Here is a 15520-nt window from a genome sequence, read left to right as displayed (position 1 = left end):
ATGAGGCAGAAGGACAAGACATTCACCAGCTGATACTGACAAATGTTAGCTTTGTGCCCAGCATTTCTGACCCCCAATCTTCCTTGGAGAGCTCAGGGTAACACAGTTTATCTTGGGTGACTTAGTTCTCAGTATTACCCATGTTTCCAATGAGGCAGAGCCCCCTCACATATTTATGAATAATGCTCTCAGTGGATGACTAAGACAGATTGGTCTTGCCTGCCTTTACCACAAGTCTTGCTGAGGTCTGAGGCAGGGGGATGCAGCCTTGGAGGGAGCAGTAGCTGCCATAACTCCAGCTGGGTTGGAAGCAATGGCTTGGCTGGACGTATGTGAGATGAGTCTTGTCTTTAAGGACCTGACTAAGAAAGCTTTTACAGCATACTCAAACAGTCTCTGAGGAGAACACCGGGACATCCCTCTTCACGTTTTTCACTTCAATACAAACTGAGATTATAAAAAAATGGTTCCAGGCATCTCCAGTGCAAGTGTTTAATATGAGAAAAAGGTAATTAGCGATCTGCAGCGTGGCTGTTCGAGGATGAAGGATATTGCCGCCTGCTTTAATTGCAAGGGAAAACCTATTTAGGGAAATTAACACAAAAACGAGATCGGCCACTTCAGGGCTAAGAAAACAATCACAAAAACCATAGGAGTCTTCACAGCCCAGTACTGGCTGACTGGCTGGTGAGGGGAAGGCCCTGGGACAATTACTAACACCAGAAAACCCTCTCCTGGATGCATGCCACCTTGGCCCAGGAGGCCAGGACACCACTCCACAGTGCTCCATAACCTTCTTCGAAGGAATGTTCCACTTGCAAAATGAATGCTCTCTCTCTCTCTCTCTCTCTCTCTCTCTCTCTCTCTCTCTCTCTCTCACACACACACACACACACACACAAATGAATACTGCAGAAAAGCTGAGAAATAGAAAAGTCTGAAGGAGGTAGAGGGTGTTATTCTGTCACCAAACGGGCAGGGCAAGGGCTGCTGTCCACCTGCCTGTAGATGGGATTGTGCAGATGTCTTTGACTCTGTCTTGTTCACTAAAAAGAGCTGCCCATGGGAGAAGTCCATGGGCATGGAGGACTCCTTGTAAGGGATTTGTGAAAGGCTCCCTCATGGAGCCACAGCAGATGCTGACTGTCCCTCCTTCCCATTCTCTTATTATTTTATTTACATGCTATGATTGCTGCTTGCTTTCGACACAATTCCCCAAGGATGGAATCCTAGCTATGAAATTACCCGCTCGGTTCTCTGCTTCCTGTAATGGCTATCATGTTGACCTCCCCAGAATTCCCAGCACTCTGTGCTTTGCTCTAACAATATGGACTTGTCGTTGCTAGCAACAGGTATGATGGTTCTGAAAAGAGGTTGCTGATTTGAAAGAACAAAACAAAACAAAACAAAACAAAACAAAACAAAACAGGTGCAATGCTCTTTGCCTCGCTTTCTGCCCTATGCACAGGTGGAAGCCGAGTGTGTGGGTCTCAGTTCTAGGAAGTGAAGGGCACCTAGTCAGGCAGCCTGGGCAGAGTTGAGAGGCTCACAGAGTCAAACTGTGACTGTGGGAAGTTACCCAAGTTCTCCACACCTTACTTTGCTCATCTACAACACAACAATAACTGCAGAGGCCATTTTGAAAATTCTGTACACACTAGAGCAGGACAGGCATGACAGCCTGGTACACCTTAATGGCAGTATATAAGGACACGGGCCTTGGTTGGCACTTTGCGGCAGACACCGTTTGCTTGCTCTTTTTTTTTTTTTTTCTGATAAGTTGGCTTAAGGGCTACTTGTAAGACATGGGGTATTTCAGATCAAGAAATAAAACTTGTTTTCAAGTATGGAGCCTGTGGGGAAAACGCCACCTTGGCCCTAAGGACACTTCTGCTTCTACATGTGCAAAGGTGATTTGCAAGCAAGCCAAGGTAAGAGCCTCAAGCATCCACTCTGCCCAGGCTAGAGGGCCACTGTCTCATCTGCTATTATGGTATGGCTGCAGCTTTCTATCTCATGTGTGTGTACATGTGTATGAGCATGCGTGTAGAGGTCAGAGGTTGATATTGAATATGTTTCTCTGGTATTTTCCACATTGTTTTTCCAGACAGTCTTTCACTGAGCTGGAGCTTTCTGATTTGTCTAGACTGACTGGCCAGTGAGCCCTGGGATTCTACTGTCTCCAACTCCCCAGTGCTGGGATTAGATGCATGCCTCTGCACCCCATCTTTACATAGGTGTTGGGGATCTGAACTTAGCTCCATATGTTTGCCCAGCACTCTCCTGATGGCCCCGTCTCCCTGGCCCCTTGAACTGTGCCCAAACTCCCACTTGTGGTTCTGGCCTAGCAGGCTGGGGCTGGGACCAGGCCTTGTGTCATTACCAGGCATTTTTTTGTGACTGCAATGCCAGCCAAGTCTCAGAGGACGATGAGCCTACCAGCCTGCAGGACACTACAGTGACAGCCAGTTTCTCCTCTCCCGCTCATACTTGTGCCAGCCAGGCACATCTTTCCACAGCTTTCTTGGCTGCTGGAGTTTCCAACCTCTCACCCAACCTGCACAGAAAGAGCATTTTCCCAGTCACTCTATGTCCTCTGAATACCTTCCTGGCCATTGTCACTAGGCTGGTTGTCATGTCTTTTGATGAGGAAAACTTAGAGACACTGCCATTGGTGTTACAGCACAGGGCTCCGTTTCCACAAACTCTACCATCATGGACAAAAAAATGCTTAAAAACAAAAACAAAACAAAGCCATTGCTTATACTAAGCACGTCCAGATGTTTCTCCTTGTCATGATTTCCTAAGTGATTAAGTCTAACAGCCATGACAAAGCCTTTACTGTGTAGTGTAAGCATGGAGAGCTGTTCTTACATCAACCCCGGACCACTTTCTACAAGAAGCCTGAGTATCTTCCAACCTTGGTCCATTGGGGGCCTGTGGCCCCACCCCTGTGTCCAGTGACAGATGAGTGTGTGGGCATACAGAGTCACTGTAGTGGAATGCCCTCGTGCATGGAGCTCACACACACACCCTCACTCTGAGCTGAGATGATCCCTTTAAGAGAGCTAAGTTCTCATGTTGACCCTGGGGGTCTATTTTTTTCCATCCCTGACTTCAAGACAGCTTATTGATGGGGCTGGGAAGAAGGCTCAGGAAGTAAGATCAGTTGTTACCAAATCTGAGAACCTGAGTTGATCTCTGGAACCTACATAGTGGAAGGAGACAACTAACCTCCACATGCACACTATAGTGTGTGTGTGTGTGTGTGTGTGTGTGTGTGTGTGTGTGTGTGTGTGTGTAAATATTTAGAAATTTAAAAAGGTTGACAGGGCTTTACTCAAACCTTATGATTGTTTTGGAGAGTAGTGTAGTTATCAAAACAAGAGGAAAACAAAACAAAACAACCCCTCCCCCTAACACTTTATCAGGAGAGAAAATCGTGTGCAACAGGAAGTCCTTCACTGTGGGCCTCAGCCCCAGGCACGGTAACAATGTCAGGGCAATCTGACTGAGCTGAAGAAAGAGTAGTGGAGCTCTGTGGATACTTGAGATGTTAAAAGTCAGCCCTCACTTCAAAAGTGCCCCTGCCCTGGCCCCAGTCCCGAGGTTCAAACCACAGCATGAAATTTTAGAGAGAAAATATGGAGTCTGACATACACTCAGATTCTCTCAGGCAGCAAAGAGAAGGCTTGCCAAGGGGCACACAGGGGATGAGGGCCACACACCGGTACTCAGGGTAGCTTTGCCCACAGACACCCCAGGCTTTATAGGGTGCTCACAGGAACAGCTTCACCCCACACTGACTCATAAGGGAACATATAAAGCTTTTCAAAAACAATCCCTCCAAGATGGAAAGCCATCCACTGAAACTAGAGAGAAGCTGTCCCCTGGGAAGCACATGCCTGTGTAAGGGCTTATAAATGATTTTAATATCCCAGTGGCAAAAGCCAGCAGCCAAGGAAACAACACATGGGGGTGGGGGAGACTTAAATCCAGGCACCTAACAAGAAATCCGGAGTTCCACCCCAGGCAGCCTGGGAAGTAGAAGAGGAGGAGGCTGTTCCCCACCTCTCTGCACCCCACAGCACCATCATCAGTGCCTGACTCTGATAAGCAGCCTTGTGGGACCATGACATGCTAAGTCCTTCCATAGGCCATGCACAAAATCACAGAATCACACACAGACCTACCAGGCCTTGGGGGCTAAGCCAGACAAACCTAAAATCCTGGGACTAAGAAGTCACCGGAACAAAATGCGTGTTCCCAAAAGGCAAAGAGATTTGCTTATCAGAGGATTTTAAAAAGTCAAAGCAAGTGCTATGAGGACTGTGGGGTGGTATTCAGGGCATCCCCAGAAAAAAAGTGCTGCCCCAGGTGCTTCCACCTCAGAGGCCCAGGCTTCTTTTATTGACTAGTTTATCATGGAAACAGTCAAATGAACTGAACATCAGGGGGTACGCAGACATCTGCAGCCTTCATTTATTATTGAAACCCATCTCAATCTCCTGGACCCCCCTCTCTGCTATCACAGAGCCACCCACACAGCACTCAGAGCCCCAACCCAGGCCACGCCCCCTCTGTCTCTAGTGTCTCTCACACACAGGAAGAGAGTTTGCGTCACAACCGCATCCTACAGAAGATGATTCAACCTAGTCTGCATTTCCAGGAGGGTTACAAACCCCATGAACTCAAGGAGTTGCAGCCAGCTCAGCTTCTCCATCCTGGAAGAGATTCCAACTGCTCCAACACACGGGAACCTGGATCAGCTTGGGCCTCACTCAAACCAGGCTCTGGGAGGTCAAGACTAGTTTAAAGTGCCTTTCAATAATGGTATGAGAACCACACATGACTCCTTACTTGCCTCCCGCCCTAACAGTTACGTTTCCCACTCTCTCCATTCCTGTCACCCCCTTACCAGTGTGGACAAACTCCAGAGGGATAGGAACAATGCCACAGAAAGAAACTACCACAGGCAGCTGAAGTGGAATGCAGAGTAAAGGCTTCAAGGGCCATGTCACCTGGGACAGGCGAGGGTGTCCTCTTTTATAGCATGGATGTGCGTTGAGGTCACCCAGGAGGTGGAGACACCATTGGCTGTTGAGATGCATCTGTTCATTATCTCCACCTGCATGTGAGTTCTGACACACTTGAGACAAGGCTCAGCATGAACACGGGGAAGGGAAAGGAAAACTCCTGACGAGGCCCATTTGGGCCCATCAGATCACTAAAAACACTGTCTTTCCAACCTACTGCATGTTCTTTCATTCACCCTGATTCCAAAGAGTAACAAGTTCTCTCGCACTGTAAGATCAAAAGCAACACCTAAACCTGCAAACAGGCAGGATGCCCTGAAGCACCGGGATTCAACTATCTCACTGGCACATACAAATGCAGGTAAAACTCACAGGCACCAAGGCTTGCACGTGAGGAAGTTCCTCAAATGATCAGACGTCATCCCGCTTCTGGGTATGAACCAAAGTCAGTTTTCAAAACTTCTGGACGTCGCAGATTCCTCCCTGCCCAGTCCAGCCCCTTTCTTTCCCTTTCCTCTTTCCCCATGCTCTGTGGTCCTTAAAGACCATCAATCATGCAATGAACACAGCTACCCACAACACACCTCATGCTAGCCAATACCACACAAAGGCTTGGTGACTTGCCCTTAGGACACAGGAGTGAGCAAGGACTCTCCTCCTGTTTATAGAGTCATGGTTAACACATATTGTGCGTGACCTCAGCATCATGAAAATGTCTCCATCTTCCTCTTGAAGACCAGTGGCCAAGTTTCATGTATGCTTTATCCTCCCAAAGAACTTTGAAGAGTCTCCAACATCAGGGACAGAGGAAAGAGCATTCTCAGGGGGTGGGGACACTCAGAGACTACAAGTCACATGGCCCAAGTCATCCACCATCCTAGTGGTTGTGTTCAGAACCACAACCCTCTCCCACGTGAGAGTCGGCGCTCTCCCCAAGCAGCATGATATTAAACACCTGTGCCCTACCTCAATCAAGAAGTCCCCGGTCCTTAGTCCGGCTTGCCATGCCACCCCACCTTCATCCACGGACTCCAGGTACTGCAGGGCTGGGAATGCCGGTGTAGGTGTGAACTCCTCAATGGGAGTATCAGCTAGGAAGACAAAGAAACAAATACTGTGTTGTGAGTCTGGAGGATGTTTTCCAAGTTGGCCATCCTACCTGCACGTGGGACCCTGGGAGAAAGACAGTCACTGCACTCCCCATTGGGAAGCAGTGGTCCTGGTCTGGCTCTCCCCAGAGAGGGGCTCATTACTCACAGGCACACCAGGACTCATGGAGGCCATAGAGCCAGGTGAATGCCAGTACTCCATCATGCCTCTTGGCCTCTCTGCTGAAACCATGGAATAAAGTACTCTGCGGTACATGTCTACACGCCTGTCATTTTCTTTAAAAGTATCAATGACTAAACATTTTCAGTTCTAAAAATGGAAAAGTTCCTTCCTCTACCACACAGAGCTAGGGAAAGACCATACTGAAACCGCCTGCCAATTTCACAGCTAGACAGACTTGCAACCCAGGGGATTCAACTTGGAACAGGACAGAGCACAATGTTGACCCAGTGGGTGGCTGCTGACTTGGAATCTGTTCTGAAGTCTCTCCAGGGGGGGACCTGGCTTTCTGTGACCATCACATGACCAGCACACCTCTCGGCTGAACAAGGCTGGGCTTCTGGGGCCCACAGGGCTGCTGAGGGACTTTCTTGGTCCTCCTGAGAGGCTGGGGGTGGATGGGTGGGAAGGTGTGATGCCCGGGTTGGGGGAGGGGAAGGCACATCACACAGGCATGGACTTGCACCCTGGGGGTGGAGAGGGCTCTGCTCTTCTCTTTTTGGATGGATTGCCGTGGGCGGCCGGTGCCTATGACAGGTGGGCAGGCTAGCCAGGGAAGGAGGCCTCCCGCACAGGTACAGCTGCCACATGGCTGACCCCCACCTGCCTCAGGCAGATGCCTCTTTCTGAGAGGGCTGATGCCATTTTTTTGCTGTAGTTGGGAAGGGAAGCCCCATGCTAGGGGCGAGCATGGGGCACTGCTTTGGTCTGTCCCAGAGCCTCCCATTCCCAGGTCACAGGGTGTGTGTGTACTGCCAGCTTAGTCTATGGCAGAGGGGACCTGTTTTTCTCCTTGACTTTGCAAAGTCACCTTAGAGGTGAGTATCTGGACACCTGCCACCCTTGGAGCTGAAACCCGTCCTCAGCACAGGCCAGCTTCCGGGTACCTCAAACTTGGGCTGGGCCATTCTGGGTATCTGAGACCAGGAGCTTTGAGAGCTGGCAGCGACACTGTGACTGAACTGAAGCCCAAGCTGCAGGGTCTCCCCAGGACTGAGAGAAAAAGGTGGGGGGAGGGAAGGAGAGAGAGAGCAGCTCATTTGGAGCAGTACTGTAGATGGAAAATTAAAAACATGCCTGCAGGAAGCCTAGATGTTTTCTGAGGAAGGCAGAATGTTAAAGAGCATCGTTGTCTAGCAACCAAGTGCCCCCAGGAAAATGCTTGTTTCATGCTTATTTCCAAGCTGGGGAAGGTTTTCCATACAAGCATGTGTGCAACACACACACACACACACACACACACACACACACACACACACACACCACAGGAAGGGATCCCGGAACACTTACCTTTTGCCCCTCGGAGCACAAATCCAAAGCCTTCGTTATCCTTCTTCTGCAGGACCACCGTCTTATCCTCAATAATGCAGTCACTGTAGAGAGAATTCCGGGGATATCGACCATTATTGTAACCGGTCATCATCACGGTGGCTGCTCCACCGCCGGGGACGCTCATCATCACAGCCAATTAATCACCCAGCTGGGATCCAGGCAGCATGGAGGAGCCTGGGCAGCAGCTCGGTGCAGGAGGAGCTGGGGGTGGGGGGGTAGCAGGATGGGCGAGCGGGGCACAGTGGGATGTGGAGGGGGGCGGCGGGCGCGGGAGCCAGCCGGGGGAAGGAGTCATGGATGCTGGAGGGGCTGCCCAGGCCGCTGGGGAGCAGGGGGCCCAGCTCAAGGAACCTGGGGGCTGGCCAGGACACCACCGCCCAGAGCAAAGAAAGTAAGTGGCCCGGGTGGCGGTGGCGGCGGCAGAGGCAGCAGCGTGGTGAAGGAGGTCCCCAGGCCTGTCTCGGCCAGACGCATCTTCCAGGGAAGCAGAGGAAATCAGCCGGAGGAATAACCAAGAGAGCTGCTTTGCTTTGCTATTTCTTGAAGGGGCTTAAAGAGGAGACCAGGTTCTCTCCGCTTGTTCTGTGCACGAGCCAGCAGCAGGCACTGGGGACGCAGAGACCTGTGCTTTGCAGCCAGCGCCCCCTCCCTCCCTCTCCCCCGTCCTAGGGAATGTGGTGTGCAGCAGGAGCCCCCACAGTCATCTGATGAGCCCACAGTGCGACCGGCACGGCTGCCTGGGCGTCATCCCGCGCGCAGAGGATCTGCAGGCTGGGCTGGTGGCCGGCGGGAGGGGGAGCCGCCAGCTCTGTGTCTCTCCGGGCCACAGAGGCCAAGGCTGAGGGGTGAGAGAGTGAGGGGTTCAGGCCATTTCAGTCCCATCAGAGCCAAGAAGGGCAGCAGCTCCCTCCTGAGGAAGATGCCTTGCTGGGGACAAAAAGGCCAGCTTGTCCCCACTGCCAGGACTGAAAACCACAGGGCTCACCTCTTTGTATAGCATTTCCAATTTTAAAGGAAACAGACTAAAAAGCCCCAACTTTGCTGTTCCGGCTAAAGCTGCCTATCACCACCATTAATAGAACTTGGTCCACCTAGAGGCGCATGCAGGGCACACAGAACAGGGAGATGCTGCCTAATGGCTTGAGAGCCACCAACTGTGGCCCTTACTGGCCTTTTTGGTGGCCGCTGAAGGGCAGGAGACAGAGCTGTCTGCATCTCAGACTCAGCCATTGCCCCCGCCCCCCGGAAGTAAGTCAGAAGGCAGGAAGTCTGGGGGTTGGGACCTGGAGAAGGAAGGAGAGGGCTTTCTTCTCCAGAGTCCCAGTAGGAGGTGTGAGGACATAGGATGTGGTGGCCAGAAATCCCAACAGAAGGAGTAGCAGAGGCCCGAGGCACAGATGAAGAAGGGAGTGAAGGGCAAGGCTGGGCTCTGAGTCCCACTGTGGTGACAGTCAGTTCTCTTTGGTTTGCGCTCTACAGAAAGCACAGAACCTAGAGTCTGGCCTGCAGACAGTGGCCAACGAGGACAGGACACCCTGGCACTGGAGGAGCAGGGCAGCCCCTTTTAACCGGCCCAGCAGGCCAGTCCAACCTTTTGTCATCGTGAACTATGTTGACATTACCAGTTACAAAGTAAGAACCACACAGTAAAGCTACAAGGGAAAAAAGACGGCAAGAGAACCTTTGCAGAGTTTGAGTAAGTTTGTAATTTTGGGTAGGCCCCATGAAAGCTGCCTTGGGTACATGTGGCCAGTGGTTAGAACATGTACCCGGTTAGACACACTGGGTAGCAGCAGGTAAAGAAAGAGCAGTGGCTTTTCAAGGTTCCCATTGGGCAGGTAAGACTGATGATGTTGGAGACACAGGAGTTACCCATCACAGGGTCACGCTGAGTAATGCCCCAGGGTGGGGGCTCTCTGTGTTCTGGGCATTGGCTATGGGGAAGGCAACATGGGCTGGGCAGTGACTCAGGCTGGATGGTGACACAATGGTCTAGGTAGGATGGCTAGTTACAGAAGTCTGAGAAGGTGGCTGAGAAGCTAACCTCAAACCTTGCTCTGTCTGCTGAGACATCCTTCCAGCCTCCTAGATCCTGGGCACAGGTGTGTGAGAGACTCCTTTTTTTTTTCTTTTAAGCAGAGGATCCAACCCAGGGTCTTGTGCTTGCTAGGCAAGCGCTCTACCACTGAGCTAAATCCCCAACCCCGAGACTCCTTTTATTCAATTCTCAGAGGCCCTTGCACCATCAGGTTCCACCAGGGTGATGAGAGCCCATGGGCGGGCAAGTCATGGGCTGGCCTGCAAGGAAGCAACAGGCCCTTTGGTCCTCTGCTTCCCATATCAACAGGCTGTGAGGACAGCCCACAATCACGTGGGGCTGCTGTGGTTGAATGCCACAGTACCCATGATAGTGTGGTTTAGTGACAAGGCCCCAGGGAACCCCTTTCAAGTATGGTCAGTAACTGGAGAGGGCCTGGCTGGTAGCCAGTTCCTGCCATCACATGACTGGGGTGGGGCGGGACTTATTGCTGTGGATTCAGGGACCTTACAAGACACAGGGCAAAGTGGGCTAGTGCCAGACCCTTCCATTTCCACAGTTTTGTGTCTGCCCTCGATACCTGGAATATAGATGCAGATCTCTTTCTGGAGACCCTTTTTGACTATACCCGAAATTCCTCCTCCAGCTTTCCAAAGGGAAGCCACCTGTCTTGGCTCCAGGGCTCCCTCAGTGGCCAGACAGTAGACACCCTGTGGCCCCTTAGGAGCCTTCTTAGTCACAGGGGTCTCTCTGAGCCTTTGCTGTTCAGCACACCTCCCTGTCTCCAAGTGCTTTAGCATCTGGGGGCCGGTTGCCCTGACTTGAGGGTCTCAAACACAATGTCTGCACATCCCCCTGGACACAGGTGATCAACAGCACTGGCTTTGGCCTGGCTCAGGGTTGAAGCCATGGTGGGCTCCCAGAATGCATTCCATCAGCCAGCAGAACTTGAGTGCACCCAGACACTTCCTGACACCACAGTCACAGGGGCCTCCTCAGGTCAGCGGTACTGACTGGACACTGGCTGTCTCTTCCTGACTGCTTGTGGGGGCAGGGGTGCCACTGAGCCCGGTTCAAAGAAAAGTGTGACACTGAGCTCAAGGTCACCCTGACCTTTTACGTCTCAGATCTTACTCTACAGAATAAGAATCACAACCACAATAGGATCATGGGGGGGGGGGGCGCAGAAGGAGGGTGCTGCATAACCCTTGAGACCCTGCATTCTCAGGGCGGCCCCTGGTGGGCAGTCAGCTGTAACACACAGGGACTGTTTTCAGTTTTAAAGGCCACTGTTAGAGGCATCAACAGTATTACTGACCTTCTGCAACCCCAGGCCACAGCCTTCTCCCAGATTCTGATCTTTTAAGACCTTCCCAGCTGCTTCCTGCTGTGGCAGCCCTGTGTGTCTTCCCCTGAGCCTCCCATTCTTGGAAGATGGCTTCCAGTTCCTTCTCTCTGTGATGTTTCTCAGGAGCTAAGCCCCACCCTACGCCCACCACCCTTACCTACCAACAGACCTTGGGCCTAAACCCTAAATCCAGACATCCACCACCTGAAGAGAGTGGGTTAAAACTTAGAAGAGAAAAGTGAGTTTCTACAGACAGACACACCTCTGTGGGCAGACCCAGGGCTGGGGACCCTGCCCTCAACTTTTCATGTACCCACCCTCTTTTTCTATGACCCAGAGAAAATGCTCCCTCTCCCCAGGGGCTCAATGTCCTGAGAGACAGTGAGCTGTTGTTGCAGATCACCCCAAATGCTCAGGGGCTGGCAGAACCCGAGGCAGGGGTGCAACACATGGCAGAGGGGAGCAGTGTGGGAGATGCTGGGGATGAACGCAGAGGGAAGAGCCATCCTGGGCTCTGTCTCAGCAGCCCCTTCCTCTTGCTGAACAGTGCCCTGATCCTGGGCAAACACGACTCAGTCGCGCTGGCTGCCCCTGGCACTTTCCCAGAAGCAGAGCTAATGCTGCCTAGGGCCCTGGCAGTCCCTGCCCACCTGGCTGCCCCAGCATATCTACCCTCCAGATTCAACCCAAAGACCACTGCCCACATTTCACTGGGACATAGCAGAAGCTCTCAAATCCTGCACACTGCTTCTGGGTGACCCCACTCAGGCTTCTGCTGGAGCCCTGTTTCCTCATCCATAATCAACCAGATGTATAAAGCATTCACTGTTGGTATTCCAGGAAACAAAGTTCCCTACTTTAAAAATCCCAGTGTTAGTTGACTGGACACAAATACAAGCCAGAAGCATGCTCTCCAGATTTGTTTTCTGCACAGAGTACCCCAAATGGACCTTCCTATGTCGACATTTACCCGCAGCAGGCAGGTATGGGGTAAGAGTGGGTATACAGCTCTGCTATGTACAGCTGCGGAGGTTTTGCACAGTACATGTCAGAGAACACTACCCACAGTTCATATATGTGGTCATGTATGCATTATGACCATGTGGACATATGGCAGAACCTTGAGGAGGGGCCAGATTCCTTTCCCAGTTCACATAAAGGTAGGGCCTGGTCCATCGGTTGCCATGGAGAATGAAAGAGCTGTTTCTACAGGAAACACATTGACCTCTAGGAACCACATGCAGAAGGCAGCCATGTTTGTCCCATCCCCCTCACCCACCTTGTGTCAACTGACCAAGTCCAGGTGGAGTGTTGTGGAGACTTGAGGTCTGCCACAGAGCGGATTGAAGGGCCTCACCCACCATAGCATGCCCGAAGGGGTTTCTGGTCTCCACCTTGTAGGATCCTAAGTGGCCAAGCCACAGAGCCATTTATTTATTTTTTAGTTTTTGAAGGCAAGGTTTCACTTTGCAGCCCAGGCTGGCCTTGTACTCGTGGTGATCCCCCATGTCAGCCTCCCAGTTGCTGGGGTTATAGACATGAGCCATCACCCCTGGTGCCACACTTGTCCTGCTGCTGGGCCATCACACATGACAGGAGCAACTTAAGCAGGGAAGGGCTGGCTCACTTGGCTCACGGTTCAAGGGTGCCATCCATCATGGCAGGAAAGCATGGAGTCAGGAGCAGGAGGCGGCTGGTCACGTGGCACCCACAGTCAGCCAGCAAAGAGATGAAGGCTGGTGCTCAGCTCACTTCCTCCTTTTTATTCAGTCTAGGACCCCAGCCCTTGGGATGGTGCCCCCCCCCCACATTGAAGATGGGTCTTTCCTCAGTTAACCCAGTCTAGAAACTTCCACAGGCATGCCCGGAGGCCAGTCTCCTAAGTGACTCTAGACCCCATCAAGTTGACACTCCTCACTGTCACGCCCAGCTTCCAAGTGTTTAGAGTGGCCCAGGGGACGCCTTCCTCATGTGGGGCAGCATGCTAGGCCAGGGAAGGCTGCAGGTACTCACAGCTGGCATTTGATAGCTTCTTTCAATGCAGCTGTTCCTACGGAGGGCAAACTTGGAGCCACAGGCAGTCAGGCCTTGGTTGAGGAGACTAAACAAGGTGTCCCACATGGCTGTAAGCCAGTCTTTTAGGGACAGGGCCACTATGGGCAGACTGATCCTGAACATGGGGTTGTGGATGTGGACTTGGGTCTCTCTTGGGGTCCTTGAGGGACAGCAACCTTGCCAATCAAATTGCTTTGATCAGCTGTGATGGGGTCCCAGCCTCAGGCCAGAGGTAGCTTGGGTCCCATGTGAAGCTGCCACATTAGTATATTAACTCAGGCATTTGTAGTGAACACCTATTAAGTGTCAGCAGATAGCCTACTGAGTGTTTGGCATCTTGGAGGGAATAGACTAGGCTCAGTCTGACCTTATGGAGATGTGAGGTTATTGAGTGGCACACTCCCCACCCCTACCACACAGACACACAGACACAGACACAGACACAGACACAGAGACACAGACACACAGACACACACACACACACACACACACACACACACACACACACACACACACATGGACACCCTTACTTCCTGGTCCCTGGCTCCTTGGAAGCAGGGCCTTTCTAGAGATGGGCATTCTGAGTTTAGGAGCCCATGAAACCAATGCTTGTTCATGTCCTTACCAGAAAGAAGCAGAGGGAGCTGGAGGTTCAAAGACATCGGAGAGAAGCTATGGGGTCTGGAGGGATGCAGCCACTAGCCACGAGTCATGAAAGCATTGCAGTCAAACAAGGGGGACCAGACAGGGTCTGGGAACCCTCCCCTCTTGGGGAGCTGGAAGGAGGGGCAGGGATGCCCATGCCTTTGACCTCTGGATCTGGCTGGTGGAGTTAGGAAGACAAATGGATTTGGCAGTCACAGAAAACCGCTCAGTTGACATCAGAGGAGGTGGTGCTGTGAGGTACAGATGATCTCCTCATAGAGAAGACAGAGGCACAGAATGCCCAGGAATGGATGGCTGTGGCTGTGAGGCATGAGGGGGGCTGCAGAGCAGGGATCCCAGGGATGTCCAGGGATGCTGGGCTCCACCTGCACACACATAGCCAGTGTTGGCACCTGGGCAGCAAGATGCTAGAATCTGTGACAGCTCCAGCTGGCCCCTTGTGTTAGTCACCCGGGAAGGCAGAGATGATAGAGAAGCAGTTGAGCCCTTCTCCTCGGCGGGGTTGACAAGCACAAGCGGTTGGAACTCCTACTTAGTCTTGGGGTGAAAGCCGGGACTCTTCCCTACACAACCCTCCCTGGGCCCAATTCTGCTCCCTGGAGGCTATGGATGTTCTTTTGTGTGTTGGGAATGGCCCATGGGTGTGACAGAGGACACATTAAGATCTATGGCTCACCAAGGGATCCCAGTGGAAGCTGAAACCAGGTAGATCCCATGCAAGAGCCGGGTGTTACAGGGACCCAGACCTCAGGAAGCCACCCCACACCAGAGTAGATAGAGGCCTGCAGAAAGGGACTTCATAGATCCTGCTGGGGATGGACTACAGGTAGCTGAGCTTACGAAGGTGTGGAGGCCACCATCAAGTGACAGGGAAGTATCCACAGTCATGCAGATGAGTGGGGACTCCATCTGTCCCCAGCCTTTGGCTTCAACTCTCAAGCCTATTTGCAAGCTGGGAAATAAATTCAGCGCCTCCCAAATCCACAGGGTTTAAGCAGCAACATAGAAGCCAGCCTGCCTGCCGTTTGATTAAGTGTCTCTGGAATCTCACCTGCGGTCAACTCCATTTCTTGTTAAATCTGGTATCTGTAAACATCATTCCTTCAGGTGTGAAAATCACTTGTAAGTTAGATTTTTCTCACCTCAGGAGAATCCTCAAGTGCTGTTGGTTGCTAAGAAGCGTGTGAGGGCACGGCCAGGCAGTGGCCACAGTGACTCAGCTGAACGGGTTCAAGGGAAAACTTATTTTAGATAACTCCAATGGCCAAAAGGTGTGCTGAGTAAGGCCCGTGGGCACACTGGAAACAGTCACTAGTAGTGGGGTGGGCTGTGGGGAGGTGGGACTGCTCTGATCATCTTCCTGAAGCACTTCCAGTACAGGGAATGGAAGGCTGAGAGTGGCATCCCCGTTGCTCCTGTGATGGCGTCTTGGTGGCTGGCTGTGCAGGAACTGGGGCACTATTAGAAAGACGTGTCCCCAGGGAGCAGCGGTGACAGTGGATGCCCTAGAAATTTCTGATCTCTGCCAATCAGTAAGGATGGGGCCATGCAGGATGCTCTCAGCTCTTCTGTGGGGGGTAGGGAGGTGCTGGGGCACAGGCCAGGACTTAACAGGTGTCCCAGCTCAGCTGGCAGTGATGCCAGCCAGGCCCTCTTGCTGCCGGTATGGGCAGTTGGCCCAGCTCATGGAGGTAGAGCTGGCTGTAGATTAGCACA

General features: G+C 52.1%; 1 protein-coding gene across 6 annotated transcripts in view; it reads right to left on the bottom strand.

Moving 5' to 3' along the window:
* The window catches only part of Shank2 (SH3 and multiple ankyrin repeat domains 2), a 300678-nt gene that overhangs the window by 134615 nt on the left and 150543 nt on the right, over window positions 1-15520 (bottom strand). For 4 of the 6 annotated variants that reach the window (XM_036200105.1, XM_036200104.1, XM_036200106.1 and 1 more), the window contains 2 exons: window positions 7656-7738; window positions 6003-6127 (listed from right to left, as the gene is read on the bottom strand). In XM_036200105.1, coding sequence (XP_036055998.1) covers window positions 6003-6127; window positions 7656-7738 — 208 coding nt within the window. Of the gene's footprint in view, window positions 1-6002; window positions 6128-7655; window positions 8892-15520 lie in introns of those variants that run through there. The other 2 variants (XM_036200109.1, XM_036200108.1) reach the window with 1 other exon arrangement.

This window comes from Onychomys torridus, chromosome 1 (assembly GCF_903995425.1).
Source record: "Onychomys torridus chromosome 1, mOncTor1.1, whole genome shotgun sequence".
Classification (NCBI taxonomy): domain Eukaryota; kingdom Metazoa; phylum Chordata; class Mammalia; order Rodentia; family Cricetidae; genus Onychomys; species Onychomys torridus.
The sequence above is the reverse complement of the archived record's forward strand: the minus strand, read 5'-3'. Positions and strand labels throughout refer to the sequence as shown.